The sequence below is a fragment of the Rhinatrema bivittatum genome, chromosome 13, assembly GCF_901001135.1.
Source record: "Rhinatrema bivittatum chromosome 13, aRhiBiv1.1, whole genome shotgun sequence".
NCBI classification, from domain to species: domain Eukaryota; kingdom Metazoa; phylum Chordata; class Amphibia; order Gymnophiona; family Rhinatrematidae; genus Rhinatrema; species Rhinatrema bivittatum.
In genome coordinates, this window is record NC_042627.1 from 53702014 (window position 1) to 53716886 (window position 14873).

The 14873-nt window shown below is 42.0% G+C and overlaps 1 protein-coding gene across 3 annotated transcripts in view; it reads right to left on the bottom strand.

Annotated features, from left to right (window-relative positions):
* Positions 1-359: 359 nt before the first annotated feature.
* The window catches only part of MAPK6 (mitogen-activated protein kinase 6), a 125486-nt gene continuing 110972 nt past the window's right edge, over positions 360-14873 (bottom strand). For all 3 annotated transcript variants that reach the window (XM_029574491.1, XM_029574490.1, XM_029574492.1), the window contains exons 5-6: positions 11024-11225; positions 360-2640 (exon numbers count right to left, since the gene is read on the bottom strand). In XM_029574491.1, the coding sequence (XP_029430351.1) occupies positions 1542-2640; positions 11024-11225 (1301 nt within the window). In that variant the 3' untranslated portion in view covers positions 360-1541. The remainder of the gene's footprint in view (positions 2641-11023; positions 11226-14873) is intronic.

Here is a 14873-nt window from a genome sequence, read left to right on the forward strand (position 1 = left end):
CAACTTTCAAAAAGCCCATTTTCATGGATCAAGCATTGTTTTACTGGCAGAAATAATTTTTTAAGTTACTACCCTCTATGCAAAATTTCAGGATGAGGGAAAATCATGAGCTAGAGAAAGCTACGTAACAGAAGGATGTGCCATAGAAAATTGTTAGTGTTTGCTGTAGTGGAGTCATTCACATATTTCTGTAATTTGCACTAATTTTTCTTCTTGCTGTACAATTAAAAACAAGTTATTTCACTGGCCATGTTTTATTTTTCTTTTTTGTTTTGGTTTAAATAGGGGAACCAATGATACAGAGAGTATCCAAATTCAAAGGCAAAACAAACTTTTCAGAAGACTTGAGATGCTACATGCTACATTTAACCTAATTTTATTCATGCTGGCTTGGAAAAAATATCATTCGGTAAAAACATACAGTAAAAACAAAAAGAAAAAGTCTTACCACATACAACTTGTAACCTACAGTAATGTTGTACCTTAATTACTTCCATGCACACAATTCTAACATTACAAAAATGTTTAAAAAATGAACACAATTAAGACTTCTAGGAGCATTTTGTATTAAAGCAGTTCCTAATTTATCTTTGTAGAGAGAGATAGGTCAAGCACCTCCAAAATACAAATTCCTATACACAGTGAGTACTTTCCTTGAAATGAAAGTTTAAAAAAATAAAATAAAAATAAAAATTATTAAGTGGAAAGCCTCCAAAATAAGCTGATGTTATATTCAGCAATGTAGGTAAGAAACCATAGTGCTAGACAAGTTATGTCAATGTATTTCAAAATCAAGTTGACTTTAATTAAATACAGAACATATTTCCTATAATAAATAAAAATACTGCATATTAACACTTCACTACAAAAGAATGCATTACCAGAACATTTGCAAATATTGAGTGATTTTTCTCAAATAGGATTTACTACTACAGTAATGCTGGCTTAACAGAAGTGCATGATGCAAAGCACTATAGGTGGCTAATGGTCTGCCACATACTGCTGTTACCTTGAGGTAGATAACACATGCATACCAAATTCTGCATTCTTCAGTTGCTGCTGGTATCATGTGTCTTAAGAAATGCATCCACTATGAAAACTCCTACAATGCTTGTTGAAAAATGTTTCTACTTATTGGGGGAGGGAAAATAGACACTTTCATGCAATTATGTACTGTCTCACTGTGTAAATTTCAAGGCAAGATTCATTTTGTCTGCAAAACATGGACAAGTGTTTTGAAGATAGAATGTTTTTACTTGGTTTAGTGCATTTTTTTTTCTTTTCCTGTCTCCACCTGCATTGCATTATTTTACTAGATTCTTCAATTTTTGTGTGCAAACGACATGCCAGTTTAAAACAAAAGACTTACTCGTTCTGTATACAAAGTAATTCTGAATCGTAAAAACAATGTAAACTGAAAACTAAATGAAATATGTACTAAAATTACACTGTTTGATTCAAGTAAAAAAAATTACTTACACTCATAGTAAAAAAAAAAAAAAAAAAATCATGAATACAAAAGGAACGGTCTGCTGAGTGTTTTAATTTAGATGTTTCAGAATGCTGCTGTAGGTTTTATGGGGGATCTGCGGGGAAGATTTCATAGCCGAAGGTGTTAATGTGGCTTGAATTGATTTAAGGGGTGAACCAACAGGACTGTGAAACTGAGGAATCCCTATAGACTCCAGCTGCTTGTTGAAGATGATGTCCCCACTAAAACTAATTAAGCCTTCGTCTTTCTCCTTTTCCCCCAGCTTCCTATCTTCTGCTGGCTCTGTTTCTAACATTTCAACATCCTCCTTCTTACTAAAAAATTTATCTAGGTAACTGGTGTATGTGTTTTCCTTCTCTATTTGCTCATCTTTTCTTACTTCACAACAAAATTGATCTATGAGGAAGCACTCATCCCCACTACTTACAAATTGACTATCCCAAGAATTTTGGTTTCGAGCTCCCAATTGTGCCAAATTGGCCATTCCTTTCTCCTGTTTTTCCTGGCTTACTGACTTTGATATCAAACTTTTCAATTCAATTTGAGATACTGAGCTATTCAAGTCATTTAGTTTGTCAATATCAGAAGACTCGTGTTGTAAACTAAGCTGAATGGTGCCTGCTATAAATGAGTCAAAATCAAAGCCTGGATTTTTCTCCCTTTCCTTTTCAACTAGCTGCTGCGAGGCCTCTTCTAGGGCTATTTGAGCTTTCACTAATCCATTCCTTTCACATTTTGACTTGCCCTTCTTATCTGCCTTCTCTTTACTTTGCTCTTTCCAGTTTGAAAGGTCTATGATAAGTTTCGGCTCATAGTAATGGTTAACTTCACTCTCTCTCCAAACTAAATTATCTAGGTAAGAAGTAGATCTCATTTTGTAATTGCAAGTGTGGCTACATTCCAGATCACAGTATTTGTTTTCATGGTGATCTGGATATTGCCAGCAAGGCTCAGTAGAGAAGTGCGGGTCAAAAGCAGGGTCCTCCAGATACTTTTCACGGTCTCCATCCAAGTATTTGCGAGGGTCGACTTGCACTTCCTCCTCTTCTGTGACATCAGAAAGAGCCCTTGGATCACGCTGAACTTCATCAACTTCAAAATTATTATGTATCGACCAGTCATGGTCTGACAATTGGCTTTCTTGATATCTGCAAGAGTTTGTTTGAAAGTATTAATAATAATGCAAAAAAGCAGTTACATGAAAAAGATTCTTTCCCTAACATCACCATAGGACTATAGACAAAAAAACCCAAAAATAAAATAGCTTCACACCTGACTATAATCAAAAGTATATTTAAAACAAATATTTGTTTTATATAAGCTTTGTGTGGTGTGAAAAAGTAAGACTTTTAGCACTGCCACAGCCTTCACCATAAGTCTTATGAGGCTTAGGGACCCAAATATATATATGCCCAAAAGGAAAGGAGGGGGATATGATAAAGACGTTCAAATACCAAAAATATAAATAAAGTATAAGAGGCAAGCATGTTTCAGTGAGAAAATAGTTCTAGAACTACTGGGGCACAGTATGAGATTGATAAACCAGGAGTAAAGGAAATATTTCTTCACAAAATGGTAGTGGATGCATGGATCAACCTCCTAACAGAAGTAGTAGAAGCACAAACATCAGAATTCAAGAAAATATGGGATGAATGCAAGGAATCCCCTTAGTTGCAGGAAAGTGTCAATAATAGTTGACTCCACTTGATCACCAGTCTTATCACACAAAGGAAAAATTGGCAGAATACACATGAGCCTTGTGGTCTTTATCTGTCAGGGGCAGGCAACACTGGTCCTAATCTGGTTTTTAGAACATCCATAATGAATATGCATGAAATATATTTGCATATAACAGAAGCAATGTATGCAAATATACCTCATGCATACTCACTGTGAATATCTGGAAAACCAGACCTATTTGAGATACTCCAGGACTGGAGTTGCTTAACCCTGTTCTAGGTTTCTCTGACTACAGTCACGCATCAGACACTAAAATATGGGCCATTCCCTATTTATTGCAATTCTGCAAGATGTACTGATGTACTTGCCTAAAAGTATTAAAAATATCTTCAAAATCATTTCCTGAATGCGGCAACCTACAATACTGTACAGAAACCCTGAAAAAAAAATCTAAAATCAAGTGTCAGTCCAAACCTATTCAATCCTAATCATCCATTTGCATCTATTGGTAAAAAAAAGAACAAAAAAAAAACCCCTCAAAGCCTAACATGCATATTTATACTAGAAAAATATTACCCAGTTAAAAGGGAGAGTGACCTTCAGAGGTACTATTTCTTCCAGGTTATCCTTTATGCTATGTCTGTTTAGTATTTTAAAATAACTTTGTATATTACTGCCATTACAACTGAAAAGTGCTTCAACACAAATATACTGGATTTCAAACGTCAAAAAAAATATTTCAGAAGGCATTATTTTGGTTGATACATTATTTTAATCAATAAGTTGCTTGGGTACTTGATTAGTTAACTGAATTTTTCATGAACCTTTGATAGCAGAAAGTATATTGAAAATGTCATCCCTATCATAAAAGCACCGTTTGCCATTAAAACAATAGGGTACTTAGGACTCAACCAGAACAAGTCATTTAAACTTAAAAAAAATGTATCAATATGTGAGGCAGCAAATTAAAAAAAAAAAAAAAAAAAAAAAAAGGCCTTTTCTTGGTGGTGTTTTCTAGAGTCAAAATCGCTACTTATCCGGTTAAGTTAACCAGATGAGTAGTGCCATCCTGATCTGCCCACTGCCCACCCACTTTCTAAGCAGCTAAAAGAAAGCTGGATAAGTGACTTATCCGGCTATCTAGCAGCTGCTGAATATATATCCAACTATGAAGAACACTAAGATCAGATCCCAAGTCGGAACCGGAAACCACAGCAGAGGTCTAATATGCTTAATGCTGTGCAAAAACCAAGACACATTTGGATGAGAAGACAGCAGTTTGCCTTGAATGTACCTATAACAAGAGAGAGCAGCAATATGTACCTTTATGATATTAAAAGCGAAGCCCTTAGAAAGGCCTTCCTGCAAAAAATTCAGAAATCAATGGTACTGATATGCTCCCAGAAGCACAATGATGCCCAGAACAACAATCTTCAAAAACTCTTCAAATGCACACATAAGCCCAGGAAGTGGAAAATGTTCTAGCCTTCAGGAACATAGCCACCGTGATCTGAGAGTAGCCTTTCTTCACCAGACATGTCCTCTCTCTCAAGGGCAAAATTGTAAGACAAAATTGATCAGGATCTTCGTGAAACATCAGACCCTGAAACAGTAACTCCTTGTGTAGTGGAAGCTTCAGAGAGCTGTCACACAGCAGACACTTGAAATCCACATACTACAGATGGCAAGGTCAATCCAGAGCCATTAGCTGCACTAAACCTGGGATGATTGGCAATCCGCTGAAATATTCTGCCTATCATGGGCCAAGGAGGAAACACAAAGAATCTCCCCAGCCAATTAGACTTAAACTAGAGAACTGATTCCAGAAGAGCAACAGTGTCATTTTCTATTTAAAAACCTGGATGACTTTGCATTCTGGTTGATTGCCATCAGATTCATCTCTGGCCAACCCCCATCTGGTGACAATGCTAACAAAGGCCCTCTGTGGTACCAGTCCCCTGTGTCCACGACATCGCAACTGACATAATCCGCCTAAACATTGTCCACTCCTGCTACATGAGTCACAGACAAAGCCTGCAAAATTTCTTTTGTCTCAAGGAAGACACAGATCAATCTCTAATGACAACTGAGGACTGCAGGGCCTTCCTTGATTTATGCATGCCACTGTCGTGGCATTGTCAGAGATTACACCGACTGCCTGCCCTACTAACAGAGATGCAAACTGAAGGAAAGCCAGTCAAATTGCCCTGGCTTCCAGCCAGTTGATGGACCAGCTCACCTCCTTGGAAGACCACTGTTCCTGAGCAAGTAGCTCCTACAATGTGCTCCCCCAGCCCGACAGACTGGCATCCAACATTACTATGACCCAGACAGTGATCACCAAATCCACTCCCGATTCCAGATGCTTACAATCCAACTATCATCACAAGCTCTGTCTCGCTGCAAGCAGCAAGGGCAGACTCAAAGGGAATGGGGATTCCAACTGAAAAGCAAGGCTTTTTGAAGAGGATGCATATGTGCCCTTGCCCAGGCACAAGATCCAAAATTGCTGACATGGATTCAGGGGCATGGAGGTAGTATCAGACTGTTGGATTCTTGGTTGCTGCCAAAGCTTGGATATGACTGCATAACTTCTGAACTCTTTGTTATGTCAGATATATCCATCTTATCTTTGTATTGAATCAAGCTCCCAAGTAATAAAGTATCTGGGATGTCTGAAGATTGCTTTTGGGAAAATTGACAATCCATCCCAATTCCTGCAACAGCTGGATCACTTGCTGAGAGGCCAATACACTCTCCTGAACGGACTTCACTCTTACCAGCCAACTGTCCAGATAAGAATGCACCAGAATATCTTTCTTGCGCAGAGTTGCTGCCACCACCAGTTTCACTTTTCAAAAGGTCCTTGGAGCTGTTGCTAATCCAAATGGCAGAGCTTGAAATTGAAAATGACAGCCCCGCACTGAAAACCACAAGAAGTGTTGATGATCCATTCTGTCTGGAATGTGAAGATAAGCTTCCATTACGTGCAAAAAAGGTTAGAAATTCTCTTTTCCACACAGCCATAATCACTGACGTCAGTATTTCCATCCTGAAATGGGTCACGTTTAAGAAGTCACTGATCCATTTCACGTCCAGGATAGGCTGGAATTACCATTCTTTTCTTAGAACCATGAAATAAACAGAGTAGCACCTAGACCTTCCTTATCCTTCAGAACCAGAATTACTGTCTTCAGATCAAGTAGCCTTTGTATAGTTAACAATATAGTCTCTCTTTTGGAGGCCAAGCAACAAGGAGAAACCATAAAGCACTGGATGAATGAATTCCAGAGCATAACCATTTTTTTACAATCTCTAGGATGTACTGGTCCATTGTAATTTTGGCCCACCTCTGATAAAACTGAGACAGATGGCTATCTTTGGTACTGGAGATAGGGCCCTCAAGCACTTATTTTCATTATAGAGGAGCTGGAATAAGGTCTAGACCTCTGCCCTGAAGAGCTCCGATCTTGCCTGAATCTTGATACCTCCCATGAGAACAGTAACTCAGAGATAGGGCCTTGGACTTGTCCTTCGGGAGCCTCAGCACCTTCGAGTCACCCCATTTCTTAGACATTTTTTCTAGCTCTTTGCCAAACAAGAGCCAACCCCTAAATGGCAGCTGAGTCAAATTAGTTTTAGAAATAGTCTGCTGACCAGTTATGCATCTAGAGAAGCCTCTGAGCTGCTATTATGAATGCAATCTCAAGTGGCTGAGGTGCATACCAAATCATAGCCTGCAGATGCAGATAAACCGCTCCCAGTTCTAAAAGGCGGGGAATCCTTCCCCAATTCCTCCTGAGGATCCTGTGCAATGCAAAGCCCAGATCTCACCACGATACAACAGCACACAGATTTGCAGAGCTATGCTCATAGCATCAAAGGCCTGCTTAGGCTCAGATTCTGTCCTGTGTGTCCTTAAGTGCTGCCCCACCTTCCACTGGAATGGTGGTCTTTTTAGTCATCGAGCACACCAAGATGCCAACCCTAGCAAAATGAAACTTTTCTTTCACTTACAGATCCAATGGATACAATTTGGCCAGCGAGAGGATCCCCTTTCAAATTAGACTCTAGGGCCACCCATTCTAAATCAATCAAATCTTGCACTGCCTGGTGAAAAGGGAAGAAAGGCCATGACTTCTACAGTCTGACCATAATAAGATCCATAATATGCAATGCGCATAGAGTGTGAGATATCAGGGACGTCAGCTTGTTCCTATGAAAGAGATGCAGCATTGAAGCATGATACTTGCCCTCAGGAGGAACCTCACTACTTTCTAAATCCCACTCATTATCTCCCAGAGGGATTCTCCTAAAATCCTATAAGGAATCATCCAAAGAAGAAAAATCCCCATCCATCCCTCTGTTATCCACTACTACCTTTTCCCTCTTCTTTCCTCGAAGCTCTGGCAGAGAGGGTGCTGGAAGGGCAGGCATAAAGGGCACAGGAGGGCAAAGAGTCTCTGGAGCTGCACCTTGTCCCCTGTAAAAGGCTTGCAGTCCCTTCAAGATCTCCTGAGAAATCATAGCCTAGGGCAGGGAGACAATATCCAGCAAGGGGGAAGTCACTGCTGCAACATCAGCAGCTTCTCTTGGGCCTCCTGCAGCCTCAAAAGGCTGCTCAGGACTGAGAAGAGGGGTCCCAAACTGCATTTCACTATCCCGCAGCAGTAACATGGATGCCGGGACTGCTACAGCAGGTCTTACTGCAACCTCCCCAGAAAGAGCTCCCCCTGATGCAGATAATGTTACCAGAAAATTCCCCTGGGCCAAGGAAAACACCCAGTACACTAACAGCAATTCTGGCCTGCAACTTGGGAATATGGCAGGCAGAGCATGGTTTTTCTCCTGAGCTCTCCTGCTGGCACCATCTTGTGCTGAGTCCTGCTGCATTGAGCAACACAGCAGTAGCGGCAATCTCCCCCAAAATGTATTCAAGCACTACCCGAATTTGCCATGGCATACAGCTTCCAAAATAACTCCTCTGATCCCCCGAGCTTCTCTATTGAGATTTTTCTTTTTTTTGCTTTATTGAGAATCAGCAAGAGAAGTTTAAAGAAACAGTCCTCTGTAGAGCAGTGAGGTTAAAAAGGAGGAGAATAAGACTCAAGAGGGGCAAGAGGAGAGAGGGGAGAACTCCATCACCCCCTCTGGAAGCCCCCTGAATTTGGCCTGCTCCACAGAGGGAGGGAATGAAGGCTGTCACTTCTGGAGCTGTTTGTCCTCTTTGTGCGCTGCTATTTCCTGGGTAGCAAGGGGCAGTACTCCACTGAGGAAGAGAGAGACCAGTCTTTCACCTCTAAATTTCCAAAAGCTTCCTGTTCAGCCTATTAGATCTGAGTCCACAGCACAGGATATATGCCTACCATCTTCTGGAGAAAGGGAATACTAACAGACTGGTATCAGCATGGAAGTATATAAGAAGTGACATCGGCAAACCTGTTGACCTCTGTCTCCACTTGCTGGTTGGCATACATAAGCCATTCGTCTGGACTAGCTTGACTGGATAAAGAGGAATAAACTCTTTGCCAAATCTGCAATTTGGTTGAACAACTAATGTATCCTCTGGTCTTGCGAAGGTGGTGGGACATCCTCTTCCAAGAACAGGATAGGTTCCTACATGAGAATGGGAGGCCTGTTAGAAGTATAGAGGATACTGGTTTTCTAGTCTTTAGGCAAAGTCCTTCTGCTACTAGTCTAGGTAGGGTGAATGCTCTAGTTAGGACAGGGGCCACCTTACCCTCTTCTCCTAGAGATCTAGGATGGGCTGTGTAAAGCTCTGTTGACAAAGCAGTCTAATAAATCAAAGCCTGAAGTGGATGTGTCAATGGTTTCGATGGCGTAGAATGTTTGGATGCCTTGGATATCTTGGTTTCTTCAACAGATCTTTGGAGAAGTGCATTAAGGAATCTGGTAAAGGTTGATATTATGTCGATTGCAGCAGAGCTGTGTCATGTGTCCTTGCACTGTGCATCATGGGATCATGTACTATAGGATCATGAGCAACACCACAAACCCCTTACTTATCCAAGTTCATTTCTCCCTGGTTCCCCCCCTTTTCCCTCACTCTGATTCACTCCCTCTCCCTGCCACGAGCCCCTCACTCACCCTGGTTGCTTCCCTCCCTCACCTCACTTTTCCAAGTTCATTCATTCCCTGCCCCCCTCCAGAGATCCCCATTATTCCCCTTCCCCAGCAATCCTCAGTTCACTCCCTCACTGCTCCTTTCATATCTCTCTCTCAACTGACTCCTATCATTTTGAAACAGAAAGACGGCAGCTGTGCAACTGCTCTGGCACATACTCCTCCCTCCTCCCCTGCCTGGGGCCCAAGCATCATATATTGAACCATGGGGTTCAAAGCGTGCATTTCAAGCCCCAGCAGGGGAGGCAAGGGGACACTAGAGCAGCTGCAAGGCTACCATTCTGTTCCTCCTGTTTTGAAATGATAGGAACTAGTGAAAAGGGAATACAAGTGGGATGCAAGGAAGGTAGAATGCATCTTCCACTGCCACTAATGTTTTTCTACCTGGGCAAGCAGGCAGGAGAGGGAAAATGTGCCATCCACTGTCACAACTGCTTTCATTTTGAAAGGGTGCCCAGTCTCCTGTAGCAATTTGGCCAAAACTGGCCAATTCTACAGCAAGGGCCAAATTTTGCGGCCCTTACTGTGGCCACACAATTGCAACAGACCGGGGGCCCTGATCAATGTTTCCTCTATCATAATAACATATAGTAACATAGTAATGACGGCAGAAAAGGACGGAATGGTCCATCCAGTCTGCCCAGCAAGTTTCTTATGGAGGTATCTGCCACGCTGTGCAGGTTACTCCCATGTTTCTCTTAAGGGTAAAAACTGTTGTTTCGTGCAGTTATTCCCAAATCTTATGATAACCCATAAAAAATGTATTGATAACATTTTTACTGGGTGATGAGTCTTCTTGAAAATTCAGACAATGCCAACATGGTTTGCTTTTGGACTTGGCTTTTGAAGCAGTTCTATGCTTTTTCACTTATGTCTGCGTATCAGTACCCCAGACCATAAAAGTCAGGACCCGTGTTGGTTGTTGTCTGAATCCAATTCCTCTTCCACCCTCTGCTATGTGCGCAAAAATGTTTCTTCTGTGCAGCTTTTTATAAGCAGAGATCAAATTTGTGCACTTAGGGTCAGTAAAATGCAAATAATATTAAGATTTCTTGTGCACTCTGGGACGGATTTTAGAAGGGCTTACGCGCGCCGGTCTTATTTTCAAAAGGCCCGGCGATGCGCGTAAAGCCCCGGGACGTGTGTAAGTCCCGGGGCCAGAGGTTCCCAGCATAGCGGGAACTGCCGCTGTGCGGGGGATCGCGCACCAGCAGTTGGAAAGGGCAGGGGAGGTAGGGGAAGGGAAGGTGGGGTAGGGAGCGGGGGAAGGCAGCGCAACTCGGAGTGGGCTCGACGCGCGCAAGGTGCACAATTGTGCACCACCTTGGCGCCCAGACCCCCGATTTTATAACATGCGTGCGCCTGCAAGTTATAAAATTGGGCGTACATGTGTGCGTGCCGGGTAGCGAGCGCACATGTACACCCGCGCTCACCTTTTAAAATCTACCCCTCTATATGTTGCCATGTGCATGCGGTTCACAACCTGTATGCATGCGCACAGCTTAGAAGGAACAAAAGCCTTGATAATATATATACATTCTTCATGATGGAGCTATGTATATAACTTAAAATACATTTTTACTATATTTAGAATAACCACGTCTCCTCTTATTCTGGACCTAAAAATTGCCATAATTTACATAAAAACTTCAAAACATAAAAACCTGCCAGTTCTTAATTAGTTTACTGGCTGTGCTTCTCGGTTACCTTTCACAATTATAGATGTGGCTGTGATTTTCATCCATCAACAAAATATCATCAACTTCATCTTCAATGTGAAAGGGATGACTGGAAATGGGTTCATCAAGTGGGAAGGAATAGATACTCATATAGGGATGGGACAAAGCTTCTTCTGCTGTCAATCTGTCCATGGGATTAAAGGTCAAAATTTGTTCCAGGAAGTCCAGTGCTAGAAGAAGAAATCAATTAACAGTAATGATTTATAAAGGCTTTAAAATATGTCCCTTCCATCAGAGAATATAAAATATAAAGCAAAAAAGTATACATAGCAATGCAGTAATTTTAATACTAAAAAGATGTCATGAAAATATTACAATCCAAATCCAGAATTGAAAATGAAAAACTCAGTAGTTTTGTGTTCATTATCGATTAATAATTGAACACTGGAAATATCACCAGGGAAAGTAATTTTCAAAAGAGTCTTTGTAAAGCAGGGCTTTACCCACAGAAATGCCCCTTTAGAAAGCTGTGTGACCAATATACATATACTTTTACGTGCATGGGGGAATATGTTCCAGGAGTGGAGGTTGGATGAGGGCGGGACTTATGTGTATACTTTTTGCTTTTAAAAAATATGCATGTAAATTCTTTTTGAAAAATTATATGCACCAAAAAGCAGGTACAATTGTGTGCCCGTAATTTTGCCAGGATAATTTTTAATGCAGAATTTTGCATACAAGTCCACTTTGAAAACTGGTGTAACTTATGCATATGTTTGCTGGCTAAATTATGTGCAATGTTACAAAATTACCCTCTAAAAGGGTGGTGTAAACACATAAAAAGCAAAATTGCTTACCTTGTAATAGGTGTTATCCCAGGACAGCAGGATGTAGTCCTCACATATGGGTGACATCGGTAATGGAGCCCTATGTACGGAAAACTTCTGTAAAAGTTTCTATGAAACTTTTGACTGGCACCAGAGTGCCTACTGAGCATGCCCAGCATGTCATGATATTCCCTGCCACAGGGGTCTCCCTTTAGTCTTTGTTTGTAGCAAATAGCGTTAGCCAAAAATAAAACAATAAAACGTATCGGACCCAACTCCGCGGGGTGGCGGGTGGGTTTCGTGAGGACTACATCCTGCTGTCCTGGGATAACACCTATTACAAGGTAAGCAATTTTGCTTTATCCCAGGACAAGCAGGATGCTAGTCCTCACATATGGGTGATTAGCAAGCTAGAGGCTGATTCATTTTGTGCTGAAATGACCGTAAGGTATTGTTATTGAAATGAATCAGTCGAAATCACAGCAGGTTGGATGTAGAAGGAGTTGGGATTAAACTGGAAACAAGTTCTTTAAGACGGATTGTCCATATGCTGAATCTTGTCTTCCCTCTTTGTCTAGACAGTAGTGAGCTGCAAAGGTGTGAAGAGAACTCCATGTTGCTGCTTTACAAATGTCCAGAATAGGTACAGAACGAAGGTGTGCTACTGAGGTTGACATTGCTCTGACTGAATGTGCGTTTACTCGCCCTTGGAGAGTAAGGCCTGCTTTTTCATAACAAAATTGTATGCAATCTGCTAGCCAGGTTGACAGAGTATGCTTACCCACTGCTTTACCTGGTTTGTTTGGATCATAGGACACAAACAGCTGATTTGATTTTCTTTGGGCTGCAGTGCGGTTTAAATAGAAAGATAACGCACGCTTACAGTCCAAAGTGTGTAAGGCTCTCTCTCCCTGGTGAGAGTGAGGCCTAGGAAAGAATGTAGGTAAAACTATGGTTTGGTTCAAATGAAATTCCGTGACAACCTTAGGAAGGAATTTTGGATGTGTACGGAGGACTACTCTGTCATGAAGGAACTTCGTGAAGGGTTCGTAAGTTACTAGTGCTTGTAGTTCACTGACCCTTCTAGCTGATGTAATGGCTATAAGAAATACCGTTTTCCAAGTAAGGAATTTAAGGTCACAGGTATTTATGGGTTCAAATGGAGAACGCATAAGCTTGGTTAAAACTACGTTCAGGTCCCATTGAATGCTTGGGGAATGAATTGGAGGTTTAATGTGAGTTAGGCCTCTCATGAATTTACTGACGAGAGGCTGCGTGGAGATCGATGTATCTCCTAGCTTGTTATGATAAGCTGAGATTGCACTTAAGTGTACCCTTACAGATGACGTCTTAAGACCAGAGTCTGAGAGATGGTAAAGGTAATCTAGTAGCGAGGTAGTGGGGCAAGTGAAAGGATCTAAATCTTTCTGAGTGCACCATAAAGTAAACCGTTTCCATTTGTAGGAATAATTCTTTCTAGTGGAAGGTTTACGTGCAGCTATAAGTACCTGAGATATATTAGTTGAAAGGTTGAATGGTTGTAAGATCAGGCTTTCAACATCCATGCTGTCAGGGACAGGGATTGAAGGTTGGGATGGCGCAACTGACCCTGTTCCTGAGTTATGAGATTGGGAGCTACTCCCAGGCGAATTGGATCCCTGACTGAGAGATCTAGCAGTGTGGGGAACCATACTTGTCGAGGCCAATATGGGGCTATGAGTATCATTGTCCCCTTGTCCTGTTGTAGCTTTACTAAGGTTTTGGTTATGAGCGGTATTGGTGGATACGCGTATAACAGGCCTGAGTTCCAATGGCGGGCAAACGCGTCCTTTGGTAAGCTGTTCTGCCGGAAGAGGAGAGAGCAGTAATTGTTCACTTTGTAGTTCAGATGTGACGCAAAGAGATCTATTGTTGGTTGACCCCAGCGTTGAAATATCTTGATTGCTAACGCTGGGTCGAGGGACCACTCGTGTGGTTGAAAGTGACGGCTGAGGCGATCCGCTACTGTGTTGTGGATGCCTGCTAGGTAGGTGGCCCGTAGTAGAATTGAGTGTGCTAGGGCCCAGTCCCATATTTGAGCCGCTTCCTGGCAAAGGAGGTACGAGCCCGTACCACCCTGTTTGTTGATGTACCACATGGCTACTGTATTGTCCGTTTGGATCAGAACAGTCTTGTGTGAAAGGCAGTCCTTGAATGCATATAGAGCATAGCGTATAGCTCGAAGCTCCAGGAAATTTATCTGAAAGGAAGCTTCTTGCTTTGTCCACTTGCCCTGTGTTTTCAGATGAGCAATGTGCGCTCCCCATCCCAAGGTGGACGCATCTGTAGTTAAAGTCACTTGTGAAACTGGTTGTTGAAAAGGTAGGCCTTTGAGCAAGTTGAGTGGTGATGTCCACCAGAGAAGGGAATACTTCAGCTCTGGTGTTATCTGGATGTGAGTGGACAGTGGTTGAATGGCTTGAATCCATTGAGATTTGAGTGTCCATTGCATTAGTCGCATGGTCAGTCTGGCCATGGGAGTGACGTGAACTGTTGAGGCCATGTGTCCGAGTAGGATGAGGCACTGATGAGCTGTGACTGTATATTGATTGCGAATAGAATGTACTAGGAGAACGAGCGATTGAGCCCGGTCTTTCGGAAGAAAAGCCTTTGCTGTGATGGTGTTGAGATCTGCACCTATGAACTGCAACTGGTGAGATGGTGTGAGCTGGGATTTGTCGTAATTGATGAGAAATCCCAAGGAGTGAAGCAATCTTATTGTGAGATGGAGAGAAGTGACAGCTCCGCTCTGTGTATGACTCTTGATGAGCCAATCGTCCAAGTAGGGGAACACATGTACTTGTTGCTTGTGAAGATGTGCCACCGCTACTGCTAGACACTTTGTGAACACTCGAGGTGCTGAGGCAAGGCCGAAAGGTAGCACCCTGTATTGGAAGTGTTGACCTTGTACCAGAAATCGTAGGAACTGTCGATGAGGTGGAAATATGGGAATGTGAGCGTAAGCGTCTTGAAGATCCAGAGAGCAGAGCCAATCTCCTTTTTGAAGAAGAG